A 15,342-nucleotide genomic window follows, 5' to 3' on the forward strand; every position below is an offset into this window, starting at 1 on the left:
ATATATATATATATATATATATATATACACCAAGAAGTGAGGTCAAATGTCGAGGACCATTCCATTATTGCATACCGTGCAGTTGACTCGGACACCTCAAAATCAACATAGGTGAATGAAATGTGATCCACTATACCTTTGACCCTACGACTGTCACTTGGGGTACTATTTAATATGCCAAGACACAACCCTCAACATGTTGAAGACCATCGACTATATACGGACTGCGACACACCTGTTGTGATATTTTTTACATCGAGGGACAAATAAATAAGAATCAGAATAGAAACGCTTCATTGCGTGATGCCATCTCCCAGATCGTAATACAGGAACGTACGGTGACCTGTATGGGTCGCAAGTATACGTTCCAGTAATAACATGCATTTCCATTGCAACTGTTGCTATGTTTACATTATATGTACATTACGTGTATAGAGATGAGATAGGGATGATCTTTTGGTTATGAACATGCCATACTGATATAATAGCTGAAAGTGTCATAACCATATAGAAAGTAACGACGGTTTGACTGTCCCTTGTTTTAAAGACTGTTACAGCGTTTTAATGGGCGTCCAATGTCAACGATCATGAGGTCAGTGAGATCAAGACTCATCTACTTTTAACGTGGTGGATCTATGTTTATCGATGTGCCTCCAAAATTATTATATCATAATGGTCGTATACCCAAATTTTGGGATGAGATCTGGAACTATATGGATTACGTACATGTTTCATTTGGGGAACCTGTGAAATGTCTCCTTAATTGACGTGTACGTATACTAACGAATATAACCGATTATGTTTATACTTCTTTGTTCGCAATTTGGCGTTATTTTTTATAGTAATTATATGAATGAGAATGGACAAGAACTTCTTTGGAATACGAGCCAACACGTTAGGAAAATATATCTGCTTTCGGCTGTGTGTTATAACTGACCGGTAGTAACATGAATGGTAAGAAAGACGCGAAAATTTCGTTGAAAGCAGGTTCCTTTATATGTTGTAATCTTATTCATTCATACAATGAAGCGCTGACCTGAAACTCGGTGGGTCTGACTGTCAAGATGGGGTGGGGGTACAATAGCGTGACACAATACGATGGGGTGGAAAAACAACTTTTTAGGTGAGGGGTCAAAAGGCAGAGTGGTGGGTCTATATTTGTGTATGCATGTGAAAATGATGATGTTGTGCCACGAACTCTTAAAAGGACAGACTGACTTGAAACTCAGTGAGTGTGTGCATTTGTATAGGATCTCGTGCTCATGTTACTTATTACGGTATAGATTCATAGGTAAGATGTCAAACGACCAGTTACTAAACACAGAACCTATGGCTGTAAAGCGCATACCAAAATGACAAATTGGCCGAAATCTTCGAAACCATGCTGGATAAGTGGAGAACTACTTGTTTAAAGGTAACTTAAACCTGTTGAGTATGTACCTAGCCATGGGGCGCTGTGCATACATGACTAAGTCAGGTCTTATGGGTAAAAGGTCAGTTGTCTAAGGTAGCAATAACGAAAACAGCATGTTGATTATAACAAGTATATCAAAATGACAAAACCCATGTTAAATTCCAGAGACTGTAGGTTTACAGTGAACGATTTAATGTAAAACGACAATGATCACATCGCCAATGGCTATGTTCAACGGGTTAATTTCGGCAAGATCTATGCACGTACCAATATTCAAGGCGATAGTACTGCAAACGTGGTTAGTCATAATGATGTTAACCGTTTGGGATAAGATCTGCAACACTGAAAACTTAAATTGGTTCACCGACTAACATAACGTTAGTCCATCTGGTGCCTCTCCCGACTAACATAGCCTTAGTCACTTGCTATACCGACTAATTTATTCCTTAGTCAGTTGGATTTCTTAGTAGGTCATCTTAGTCCGTCAGCTTAGTCGATCAACAATGTCTTAGTCGGTAAATGTATATTAGTCAGTTACATTAGTTGGTGACATTAGTCGGTCTTTACCGACTAATTTATATGAGCCACCGACTAGTTTATAGCAGGTTTTACATTAGTCAGGATGGTGCCTCTCCCGACTAACCTTTCTTAGTCGGTATCGACTGACTAGTTGCACTGACTAGAATCACTGAAAGAATTAAACCCGACTAGTTTCACTGACTAGCATCACTGAAAGAAAAGAGAGCAGAAGAAACACAAATAATGTGTACGTTGGCAGTATTTATTTCTGATAAAACTTCTGATGTCTACAAAGGCTGACTTTCGACAGATAGAGAAGAAATCACTGTAAACAAAAATCTGAAAATATGATTTTATTCCAACAAAGTTAAGACAAGTTCATGGATCAAACATGAATCGCAAAAGTATAGCACTGCACAATAATGCAAAGTTGAATCTTGGGCAAGGGTTCCTCATGACTTTCGTTTTAAAGTGGTACCCCAAATCGACACCAGTTAAGTCTTCACGAACAAAGAGTGTTTCTCTTAACTACAAATGGCCTCCCACTTGTCTTCAGGAAGCCAAAATCTGCACCATTATTGACCTGTGAACAGAAAATATGATATACGTGTAAGCGCAGATACAGATATAGCACATGATAACTCACATTATCATAAACATACATTTACATTAAAATTTTATAACATATTGAGAGGTATACATTTAAATCTAGGTCCCTCAAATTATAAGCCAGGAATAGCAGCTTTACCAAATAATTATTAGCTTTGAACAGCATAACACCAAGTTATTTTTCAAAGCTTAATAATTATGTTAATCATGTTAATAATAATCCCAATAGACCGGGAGCCCAGCGGGTTTGGTTAGCTGGGAAGGTAACCAATTGCCTTGTACATCACAATGTTCACAGTGCATTCCTGTATATGAAACCAGACGACTGGCAACCGACTGTGGTGAGTGTGGCTGGGAGAGCAATTTTAAAGTCACCTGATAGCTAACCTAGATCAGTTTTCATGGTAACACATCAAAGTAAGTACAATGTGTCAGGTATGGCCCCAAGAGCAACAAATGGCCATTGCCAGTAATTATTGGTGGTGGGGTACCCCTGCCAGTGATCTATAATTGACCCCTCAAGGCTGACCTAGGTCAGCTCATGAGGTAACCACTTGAAACCTACTGGAAAATGTTGGTTAGGACTTCAGATACAACTGATGGGCATTGCCAGTAATTTTTACTAGTGGGGTACCCCTGCCAGTAGACCCCAAAAATGCCCATTCCCTCATTGACCTAGGTCAGCTCATGAGATAACCAGTTGAAAATTACTGGAAATGATAGGTATCACTTCATATGTAAGGGATGGGCATTTCTAGTCATTTACATTGGTGGGGTAACCCTGCCAGTAGACCCCCAAAATGCCCATCCCCCATTGACCTAGATTAGCTCATGAGGTAACCAGTTGAAAACTACTGTAAAATGATTAGCAGGACACTATATGTAAGGGATGGGCATTGCCAGTAATTTTTATTGGTGGGTACCCCTGCCAGTAGACCCCCAAAATGCCCCCCCCCACCCTCATTGATCTAGGTCAGCTCATGATTTAACCAGTTGAAAACTACTGGAAAATGATTGACAGGATTCTACAGTATATGTAAGGGATGGGCGGACTCTGGCAGTGGTGGCCCACCAATATAAAATACTGGAAATGCCCATCCTTACATATGAAGCGATACCTATCATTTTCCTGTAGGTTTCAACTGGTCAAATCATGAGCTCACCTAGGTCAATGAGGGGATGGGCATATTGGGGGTCTACTGGCAGGGGTACCCCACCAATAAAAATTACTGGCAATGCCCATCCCTTTTATCTGAAGTCCTAACCAACATTTTCCAGTAGGTTTCAAGTGGTTACCTCATGAGCTGACCTAGGTCAGCCGTGAGGGGTCAATTGTTGATCACTGGCAGGGGTACCCCACCACCAATAATTACTGGCGATGGCCATTTGTTGCTCTTGGGGCCATACCTGACACATTGTTCTTACTTTGATGTGGTTACCATGAAAGCTGATCTAGGTTAGCTATTAGGTGACTTTAAATTGCTCTCCCAGCCACATCCACCACAGTCGGTTTGCCAGTCGTCAGGTTTCATATACAGGAATGCATTGTGAACATTGTGATGTACCAGGCAATTGGTTACCTTCCCAGCTAACCAAACCCTCTGGACTCCCGCTCTACAGATCAGTGAAAATTTGACCAAACTTATGAAGCTTGCACGTAAATGATATACTAGACTGTTTTTTTTTTTTAAAACAGGTTATGAAAAGTATCTTTAATATCATTAAACAGTTGGGTACAATAGTTAAACTCACTCTTCCATCTTTTTTCTCTATGGTACTTGTTCCTTTGCTTTTTGGACTCTTGGATAAACTCTTTTGTTCTGCGAAGGGTACCAATATATCATCTTAAAACATGTCTTTAAGCCATATATAACACAGTTCTCCACTTCTGTTGTTGCCTCCACACTGGTGTCGTACATCACAGGAAACCTCTCCCTTGACTTAGATATTTGGCTTTTCAATTCCTGCTGGAAAAAAAAAACAGCAAAGTATTCATCATTTGAAAAAGAACAAAAAAAAAGTTGTCACCACAAAGTTATGTGAGATTTGCTTCCACTATAGTCTCAAAAAACAATCCCAAAGTTTGAAGCAGACTGTATAAAGCTGAAAATTTGAACGAGAGTGTCATCACCATTGCAACCAGAATCAAATGCCCAGAATACAGAGATAATAAAACATGGACTAAATCTTTGTTTGTTTTTATGATCTTTAAAAATATAAAATTTTAGAAACAGAAATGCACTGAGCCAACTTATTTATAGGCATAATCGTTTTTAGTTGTTATTTTGCTTGCTCACATAACAAGCCTGTTTAGACCAAGGCTAGAGGAGAATCAGTACTTTGTTACACTAAGTTTGTCTTTCGGTCGTTTTGATTTAGTCTTACTAGTAGTACAAAAGTATATAATGGACCGGCGAAGACTAGAGAATACCCAGAGTTTTAGGAACTGCGTTAAACTATATGATCTGATCAATTATTTACGTCAATGAGTTTCATTCAATCTAGGATCAAAAAGAGAAAACTAATTAATCTTAACCTTTAAACTTTGCTACTAAACAGATATGCTTGAATTACAAATAAATGTCAAAAAAACATCATAATCTACGAATCGATGCATATACATATACATAAACAGAATAATTTGAATTCGCGCAAGTGAACCCTGCACTACATTGGACAGAAGAAAAAAAACGTGCAATTAGACCAAACTAAACATACTAAATTTTCCGTTACTTCTACATAAAATATCAATACAAATACAACAATTACTCTTTTGGCAGTATACTAAAAGCACATGTTATAATAACTTCAGACTATCAAGCTTTCCTGAGAAAAAACGGTTAATACTTCTTACAGTAAACAAGTCGACCGTGAAGGAATGTCGCAATTGTTTCCTGGGCGTGACCGGAAATTAAATACTAAAAAATGATAAATGAAAAGGTTAAATAGAACTGAAGCGTGCATCCTGACTGCTCGCAACATATAATACCGTTGACTAGCCAACATAATTTGTTCAGCCCACTGTGACTGTACGTTTGAAGGTCTAGCCTTGCTTATTCAATATCACAAAGCCTACCCATTTAGATTCACATGGGAAATTACAGGAAATCTTTACCAAATGAGTGTAGACTTCAAATAAACTATTGAGACTTATAGTTCCAGCATTTGTTTGGGAATAAATTAGAAGATTATGTGCCACTGTTCAATCTAGCCCAATACACACATAACACATTGTTAACTGGTGTTTAGAATGCACACTTTAGTGTTGAGAATGCACTGCAGTACCCAGTAGAAGCCTATAGGCTACTCACTGTCATTGCACTTGTGTATTGCGAAACGCCAGCGTGACAACAGTAGCGTTACAACGGTAGCGTTACACTAACCATAATACAGTACTAGTGCCAGTGGCCTAACAATTAACTTTAATTTTACCTTCAAGTTAAAGGAATAACAGGTAGGCCGATGATGGCAGTTAATACCTCCATTCTTCTAAAGACCTTCTTGGGTGATTTACGGTTGAAAGTTGCTTAGAGTGATCGTATGAAACTATGCCAAGTCCAGCAAGCTGCCGTTGCCTCTCGGTTTCCAAATTGAAGTGAATCGAATTGGGTTAAAATACATTAGTCCGTCGACACCGACTAAGCTACGATTATGGCGTAAATCGGGTGTCCGTATCGTTCTTAGTCCATGGGTTAAAATACCTTAGTCCGTCGCCACCTACTAAGCTGTGATTATATTTTCCTTAGTCAGTGTAAACTGACTAAGAAGCAGCGATGAAACGAAGATTTTTGCTAGTTCGTGTGCATTGACTAACGTTACAGACTAATTTAACGTTGGTCCGTGGCAATATTGACTAGTTTATTTTTTCAGTGAATTCCATGTATTGCTTACTTATTCCATCTGTACTAGCTTTTTATAGTTGCGTTGTCGAAGGGGTGTGAGGTATTAAGAGCTTGGCGTTCCCCCTCCTTTCTTTCTTTTTTTTTCTTTTTTTTTTGTAATTTAAAAAGTGACCTTTTGTGCAGAAATTAAGAAGGCTGTCATACGATTGTTCCCATTTGTTAAAAAAATAAAGAAAATTGCAACGAAATGCCATTTTTTTTTGAAGAACCTTAAATAATGGCAACTCTGGTACAGAATGCACATCAAATGATCCAATTTGTCGGAACGTTTTGCGGTGAAGTCACATATCCCAGTGTCCTTCGAAGTTTATCCTCCCCAACCCCATGTCCCCACTACAGACAGGACCCGCCTCAGCCGCTTTTATTAATGTGAATGCTTACAGAAGATGTATTTGGTTTTGCATTACTGACTTAGCTTTGGGAATATATTCTCGAAAAAAAATGGAGCGATGTGGTTGACATGAATGCAGATATGACCTTTTAATTTAATTGGCAGTAAACTTTCGTCAACTTCTTTAATAGTTTTGGTAGTCGTCGTGGCAATGGAACAGATTCTATTGGACTTTAAAAGGAAACAGCCAGGCAAAGTACTACCGAGTTCCGTGTTCTTGTGTAAACAAAATCCTTACCTGTACTACATATCGGTTCGGCGTTCTTTTGCCATATTCCTTTTGAACACGACCAAATGACTTTTTGGTTTATTGGAAAATAACCATCATCACACAGGTAAGAAAGACCGCATTTGTTGGGCTGGACGCTTATTCCTTGGCAGCTATCGTTGAATACCCACATGACATCTTCTCTAGGCTTTTGACAATATCCTAGAGTAAAAATTACGAAAAGCCTCGTTGGAAAAATAACATGTTATTTAATATGTTCCGTTGATGTTAGCTTGACAGAAACTTATTTTCCTTATTCAATTTTAATTCCAACTCCATGTCCTTGGTATATCGGTGCCGATTTCACAAGCTTCCCAGTTAACATGTGTTTGAATACTCAACTGTAAGAAATTGAAACACAAACGCGTGGTTCTAATCTTGGCAGGAAAGTACCAAAGATTTTTGGAATGGGACATGTTCCAGTAATAATTGACGATCCGGCATACAGGTTGAAATGGGGAATGTATTGGATATTGTATAGAAATATTCAGCTTGATCCCCACATTACATAACAATGACTTTAGTGACGCGGAGAACTACTTAATTACTGATATAGCTATAAATTAAATTAATTTTAGTGATCACTTCATATTGTTTCGACTACATGGTATAACCAACCCGGCACGGTTTCCTGTAAGTACATTACTGTCAAATAAAGCTAAGCACGTACAGCAAAATTTGCAGTATATCATAATTTGAACATAATTAGCACTTTCAGAGGAGCAACCACCAGTATGCAGATTCGACCAGGCGCGGCGGAACGGAAAAATTATTGGGGGGCTAATGTGTGGAGACTATCTAAGCGGAGCGCCACCATCGGTTGGCGCGGAGCGTACAAGAAAATTTTTTTTTTTTTTCAAACCCCCAGATGGCCGGAAACGGCACTTCCCGAGTGTTTTATGCTGCGAATACCTAGCCCTAAAATATGGGTTTCAAGCCTGCAATTTCTCAGATTGCACGTAAAAGTCTGTAAAAACATTGTAATTTGTATATTCGATGGTGTTTTAAGAGAGTAGCTATTACACGTAGTGTACTCGCAAAGACGTTTTTGAGTGTAGTAAGGGCAGTGGCGGAGCTAGGGGTATTGGTCGGGGGGGCAAGAATGGACTGTAGGGGCGCTTTCGACACTATCTAAGCGGAGCGCCACCACAGGTTGGCGCGGTGCGTACAGAAAATTTTTGAGTAAAGTTACTCCCTAGATTGCAGGAAATGACCCTTTCCGGGCCTTGCTAATTTGCAGATAAACGGAGAATAAGTATAGTTGTCGTCGCCATTTTGTCCGAAAATTACACCAACAGAATATGACAAATGTCAATAGGTATATGAGAGCGCAATAAAATAGTCAATAATCGCGAATAAGTTAAAAGTAGTGAAAAGCTGAAAAGGGCGCCAGCAGTCAATTTGAGTCCGTCAGGAGGGGGGGGGGGATCCGCCCCCTGACTGTATATATGGACGCTCCGCCCTCTAAGTAAGGGGATGTTGGAGAACTGGCTGAAATGAGGCAAGTCATTGGCCTAGCTAAGACGAAGTTGTGTTACGCTTACCGGTACTCACACTCACTGCTTCAACTTTTCACGGGGCGTGAAGACGCGGTTGGGGTGAAAATGTGGTCTATAGCCAGGGGACGGGCCGAGGGACCAGTGTGCATCGGACAGATAGACAAGTATGCATTGAAAAATGGGCAGATGCACGTTTCGGAGCCTTGGTAAATATTGGGGGGGCTTATCATGCATTTGCCCCCTCAACTTTTTCATTGGGGGCTGAGCCACCCCCAAGCCCCCCCGGTTCCGCCGCCACTGGATTCGACGTATTTATTTCAATATAATAATAATAATAATAATAAGGGACTCTGTTCAAGGGAAGACGACTGTCATAATACAATAGGCTGAACTGTGTCACATTCGGGTTCTTTCTACACAGCCTCGTCCGAGTCCAAGACATTTAAAAACGAACTCAAGTCATCTAATAATGTTAATAATATAGGTCGCCAAATTCAACTCACCCGTGCATTCAGGAACATCTGCGCTCCACGTTCCATCACCCTGGCAAGTGAGAACAGACTCCCCATTAAGGCTAAATCCTTGATCACACGAAAATTCCACTCTATCATTATATCCAGTTCCAGAACCATCTTTGCGACCCTCTTCTGGTGCATCAAGCATTGGACATTTAACAGCTGATTTACAAATATAAAGTAACAATCAAAATATTAAGATTTTTCCGACGTCAGATATTGGAGTGTGTAGTGTTATGTCAGATATACATGTGACAACTCCAAATACATGCCTATCATACATATACACCAGTAAAATGTACAGGATTTCAAAGGTAGGGGGGTGATATTCTTAATCCCACCACCACCCCACTGATTTTGGTAGGGGCTTGAACCGTTATTGAACGAGTGTCCTGGGCCTGTAGGAGTTACCTAACTCTTACCGAACACTATTCTAAAACTCATGGGACTTAAACCCCACTGAAAATGACCCTCACTGACTATTATTTTATCCCCAATGAAGTTTCGACCCCACTGACGATGAAGGTGAGGCCTTGTCAAAGCCCCACCCAACGTCCTCTTGTTCACGCCACGGAATTACAAGCTATATACCTTTAATTCTATACACAGATAGTTCGATGAGATTTATGCTTCACTCAATAATTTAAGATTTCTCATTAGTATCTCAAAATGTAAATCAAAAATGGTTAGATTATAAACAACATTATACACCGACTTTGATTTGCTTTTTCCCCCTTTTTTTTGCTATCTCCAAAACTATTAGATTGCAGACAACATTTGTGTAGCTACTGGCATATGTAAGAGCCAGTTTATAGTTAAGATGTTATTTTGGTTTTGCTTGTTCTTTTGTGTGTGTGTGTGTGTGTGTGTGTTTGTTGCTTTTGTTGTTATTTTTCTAGTTAAAATCACTGTTTACAAGGATAATTAATATCCATATCTTAAATATAAATGCATAATGGAATTAATTTTCTGGTCAGTGTAAATCATTTGGCCATAAATGAGGGAAAAAACTCACGATTACAACTAGGTGCAATTCCACTCCAGTGTTGATTTGCTTGGCAGGTTCTGGTGGTTCGGCCATTTAGCGTGAAGCCTTCATGGCACACATACGTCACACTGTTTGGATATGTATATACTTCCTCTATAATACCTCCGTTATTGATGTCGCCTGGGTAGCCACAACTTTTTGCTGAAATAAAGGAGGCCAGTAGTACCACCTCATTTCAATGAATCCATAGCGGTAAAATTACTAAAGAACAAAGGTCTACCAGATTTTGTTGAAGTGTATGTCATTTTCAGAATGATAGTATGTGGTACAATATAGGCCTCGTCTCCGAGGAAACTAAAAGATAAAAATGTTTTAAAACTCTTACTTGTGTTTAACAAATAATGTTTAATTGAAATCAGTGGCGGGCGACGAAACGATGAAGATCATCGTGAGTTTATCAACCTTAGTTTGGATGGAAATTCAAGACGGGTGTATGAATTGGATCAATTTTAATTTTAGTTAAAATTAGGTAGGTTTGGTAAAATTGAATACCAAACGGGAGAAAATATTGCATAAAAATACCTGTACAACGGATGTCTGCCTCTGACCAATTCCCATCAACACATTGCAGATAAGAGCTAGAGACCGGTTCATAACCGGCATTACACGAGTAAAACAAACGTTCACCATTAGCGTAAGACTGTTTATCATCATGAGATGCGTTTTCAATTTCAGGTGGATTTCGGCAGGCATCTGTAAAAAATAACAAAGTAGATAAAGAAGAAGCTGACTATTGTTAAAAGTTTGAAATATTGAAGGGCAAATATTAATTTTGCAAGGACAGAATTTGAATTTCCCGGGTTCCGGGCGTGACCCAACTTGCATATATCGCTACATTTTACAACTGTATATTAGTGGTCGTCTTACATAGCTATGACCATGATGAATTCTCGTAAATGGATTCCGTTTGTTTCGAAAAAAGGAAATACATAATACTGCTCATTTAATTTAAATGAAATATCGTTTAAGCTACTCATCTGACGATGCATAAAAAATTAGAAGAATTCACCAAACTAATTTTGAAACAAACGTTCAAAAAAAGAATCAAACGATTTAATCGCTGAAGACAGAAGATGTTACGCCATGCCTCTTGAGTTAAACAGAGAACGTACTGTAATGCATATTCATTACCAAAGAAGCTATCCTTGCTCGAACAACAGATGATCGCCGACGCGACCAGCATACTAGTGACAACAGTAATAAGAGTGCAAAACATATCCCTTGGTTACACGTAATATTACACTTCGTATCACAGACCTTCGATCATCTTCGCAATGTCTCTCTGACTATAGGCCTACTAGAGTAACTTTATTAGAACTAGGTCTCTGACTAGGCTAATAATATTATACTAAGACCTAGACTGCTACTCCTACTAACAGTGACAGTTAGCTTAAGTTTAACTGACGTCCGGTGAAGCTGATCGAACTGGAGAAGCCCGCAAGGCTTGGATTACACCTTCACATTGGGTGGCGTTCATTTCAACATTTTAGCTAAAAATTGGAATCTAAAACTAAAAATGTATTGGTTTGCATGTTTTACACCGGTGATACCGTCGCTGTTTATTGTTGTATATTCACGACTAAACTCACATCTGGGCGTGATCTAGCTCTTTTAATGAAAACAAAAATCTTCAAAAATGCTTTCAAAATGTAACCGTTGTTACGCAGTTTCCGTTAGATTCAACAACTGGTGGTGCATGGAAACATGAAGTAAAATATAATATCAAACATTTTCTTATGTTTTTTCTCTTCTCGGCAAGCACGTTTTTACGTTAAAAGTAACGTATACATTGATATACTCAATCCTATATTTATTATAGCAAGCAAACTACATTAATAGGCCTAAAATCAACAGTTGTTTTAGTCAACCAATATCAAAAGGGGTTTTGCTTATCCAGTTCCAATTCCAAGTCCATGTCCTTAGTATATCGGTGCCCGAGTCAAAGCCCAACTCCCGTTTCTCACGTTTCTAATTAACAAGCCTTTTGTATATTCAAATGTAACTAATGAAAACACAATCGAGTGATTCAAATGTTAGCAGGGCAGTACCAAAGATTTCAGGAATGAGACATGTTTCCAGTATAGACTGAAGCTCCGGCAAACAGGTTGGAAAGGGGAATGTATGGGATCGGGATAGTAATGGCATGTCGTTTGCCTTTCTTATAAAGTCCACGAGAACTCGAAAAAGATATTAGAGTCAATTTTGTAAAGGTAGATCTATAGTGCCAATAAATCCAGTTTTTTAATAACCAATGTCAAAGTACCATTTTAAAACCAAATTATTATACTGTTACACTGTTTATTATACTATTACACTGTTTACAAGGATAATTAATATCCATATCTTAAATATAAATGCATAATGGAATTAATTTTCTGGTCAGTGTAAATCATTTGGCCATAAATGAGGGGAAAAAACTCACGATTACAACTAGGTGCAATTCCACTCCAGTGTTGATTTGCTTGGCAGGTTCTGGTGGTTCGGCCATTTAGCGTGAAGCCTTCATGGCACACATACGTCACACTGTTTGGATATGTATATACTTCCTCTATAATACCTCCGTTATTGATGTCGCCTGGGTAGCCACAACTTTTTGCTGAAATAAAGGAGGCCAGTAGTACCACCTCATTTCAATGAATCCATAGCGGTAAAATTACTAAAGAACAAAGGTCTACCAGATTTTGTTGAAGTGTATGTCATTTTCAGAATGATAGTATGTGGTACAATATAGGCCTCGTCTCCGAGGAAACTAAAAGATAAAAATGTTTTAAAACTCTTACTTGTGTTTAACAAATAATGTTTAATTGAAATCAGTGGCGGGCGACGAAACGATGAAGATCATCGTGAGTTTATCAACCTTAGTTTGGATGGAAATTCAAGACGGGTGTATGAATTGGATCAATTTTAATTTTAGTTAAAATTAGGTAGGTTTGGTAAAATTGAATACCAAACGGGAGAAAATATTGCATAAAAATACCTGTACAACGGATGTCTGCCTCTGACCAATTCCCATCAACACATTGCAGATAAGAGCTAGAGACCGGTTCATAACCGGCATTACACGAGTAAAACAAACGTTCACCATTAGCGTAAGACTGTTTATCATCATGAGATGCGTTTTCAATTTCAGGTGGATTTCGGCAGGCATCTGTAAAAAATAACAAAGTAGATAAAGAAGAAGCTGACTATTGTTAAAAGTTTGAAATATTGAAGGGCAAATATTAATTTTGCAAGGACAGAATTTGAATTTCCCGGGTTCCGGGCGTGACCCAACTTGCATATATCGCTACATTTTACAACTGTATATTAGTGGTCGTCTTACATAGCTATGACCATGATGAATTCTCGTAAATGGATTCCGTTTGTTTCGCAAAAAGGAAATACATAATACTGCTCATTTAATTTAAATGAAATATCGTTTAAGCTACTCATCTGACGATGCATAAAAAATTAGAAGAATTCACCAAACTAATTTTGAAACAAACGTTCAAAAAAAGAATCAAACGATTTAATCGCTGAAGACAGAAGATGTTACGCCATGCCTCTTGAGTTAAACAGAGAACGTACTGTAATGCATATTCATTACCAAAGAAGCTGTCCTTGCTCGAACAACAGATGATCGCCGACGCGACCAGCATACTAGTGACAACAGTAATAAGAGTGCAAAACATATCCCTTGGTTACACGTAATATTACACTTCGTATCACAGACCTTCGATCATCTTCGCAATGTCTCTCTGACTATAGGCCTACTAGAGTAACTTTATTAGAACTAGGTCTCTGACTAGGCTAATAATATTATACTAAGGCCTAGACTGCTACTCCTACTAACAGTGACAGTTAGCTTAAGTTTAACTGACGTCCGGTGAAGCTGATCGAACTGGAGAAGCCCGCAAGGCTTGGATTACACCTTCACATTGGGTGGCGTTCATTTCAACATTTTAGCTAAAAATTGGAATCTAAAACTAAAAATGTATTGGTTTGCATGTTTTACACCGGTGATACCGTCGCTGTTTATTGTTGTATATTCACGACTAAACTCACATCTGGGCGTGATCTAGCTCTTTTAATGAAAACAAAAATCTTCAAAAATGCTTTCAAAATGTAACCGTTGTTACGCAGTTTCCGTTAGATTCAACAACTGGTGGTGCATGGAAACATGAAGTAAAATATAATATCAAACATTTTCTTATGTTTTTTCTCTTCTCGGCAAGCACGTTTTTACGTTAAAAGTAACGTATACATTGATATACTCAATCCTATATTTATTATAGCAAGCAAACTACATTAATAGGCCTAAAATCAACAGTTGTTTTAGTCAACCAATATCAAAAGGGGTTTTGCTTATCCAGTTCCAATTCCAAGTCCATGTCCTTAGTATATCGGTGCCCGAGTCAAAGCCCAACTCCCGTTTCTCACGTTTCTAATTAACAAGCCTTTTGTATATTCAAATGTAACTAATGAAAACACAATCGAGTGATTCAAATGTTAGCAGGGCAGTACCAAAGATTTTAGGAATGAGACATGTTTCCAGTATAGACTGAAGCTCCGGCAAACAGGTTGTAAAGGGGAATGTATGGGATCGGGATAGTAATGGCATGTCGTTTGCCTTGCTTATAAAGTCCACGAGAACTCGAAAAAGATATTAGAGTCAATTTTGTAAAGGTAGATCTATAGTGCCAATAAATCCAGTTTTTTAATAACCAATGTCAAAGTACCATTTTAAAACCAAATTATTATACCGAAGTATTTAGCCTGATCCCGACACAATATAACGAAACAATGCCTTTAGTAACACGTAGAACTACTTAAATACTTGTATAGCTATAAATTAAATTAATTTGAGTGACCACTCCGTATTGTATATGGACTATATGCTATAACTAACCCGACACGGTTCCCTATAAGTACATTACTGTCAAATAAAGCTAAGCACGTACCGCCAAATTCGCAGTATTTAATAATTTGAACATAATGAGCACTTTCAGAAGAGCAACCACCAGTATGCAGATTCGATGTATTTCATTTCAATAAAATAGTACTAGGGACTCTGTTCAAGGGACGACGAATGTAACAACGCAACAGGCTGAACTTTACCCCACTCGGGTTCTTACTACACAGCCTCGTCCGAGTCCAAGACCTTTAAAAACGAACTCAAGTCATATACAGTAACAATG

General features: G+C 38.4%; 1 protein-coding gene and 2 long non-coding RNA genes across 3 annotated transcripts in view; 1 reads left to right on the forward strand and 2 right to left on the reverse strand.

The window, feature by feature from the left end:
• Window positions 1–15,342, forward strand: part of LOC139958476 (uncharacterized) — a 324,735-nt gene that overhangs the window by 276,689 nt on the left and 32,704 nt on the right. The gene's annotated exons all lie outside the window — the stretch shown is intronic.
• Window positions 1–15,342, reverse strand: part of LOC139958443 (uncharacterized) — an 81,696-nt gene that overhangs the window by 38,768 nt on the left and 27,586 nt on the right. The window contains exons 4-9 of the mRNA XM_071955526.1: window positions 13,143–13,313; window positions 12,588–12,761; window positions 10,688–10,858; window positions 10,133–10,306; window positions 9,106–9,279; window positions 7,074–7,265 (exon numbers count right to left, since the gene is read on the reverse strand). Of these exons, the coding sequence (XP_071811627.1) occupies window positions 7,074–7,265; window positions 9,106–9,279; window positions 10,133–10,306; window positions 10,688–10,858; window positions 12,588–12,761; window positions 13,143–13,313 (1,056 nt within the window). The remainder of the gene's footprint in view (window positions 1–7,073; window positions 7,266–9,105; window positions 9,280–10,132; window positions 10,307–10,687; window positions 10,859–12,587; window positions 12,762–13,142; window positions 13,314–15,342) is intronic.
• Window positions 22–7,032, reverse strand: LOC139958471 (uncharacterized). The gene is made up of 3 exons (XR_011789798.1): window positions 5,312–7,032; window positions 4,295–4,509; window positions 22–2,516 (listed from the first exon to the last, which is right to left on the reverse strand). It is a non-coding gene; the product is annotated as an uncharacterized lncRNA (long non-coding RNA).

The sequence above is a fragment of the Apostichopus japonicus genome, chromosome 18, assembly GCF_037975245.1.
Source record: "Apostichopus japonicus isolate 1M-3 chromosome 18, ASM3797524v1, whole genome shotgun sequence".
In the NCBI taxonomy this organism is placed as follows: Eukaryota; Metazoa; Echinodermata; class Holothuroidea; order Aspidochirotida; family Stichopodidae; genus Apostichopus; species Apostichopus japonicus.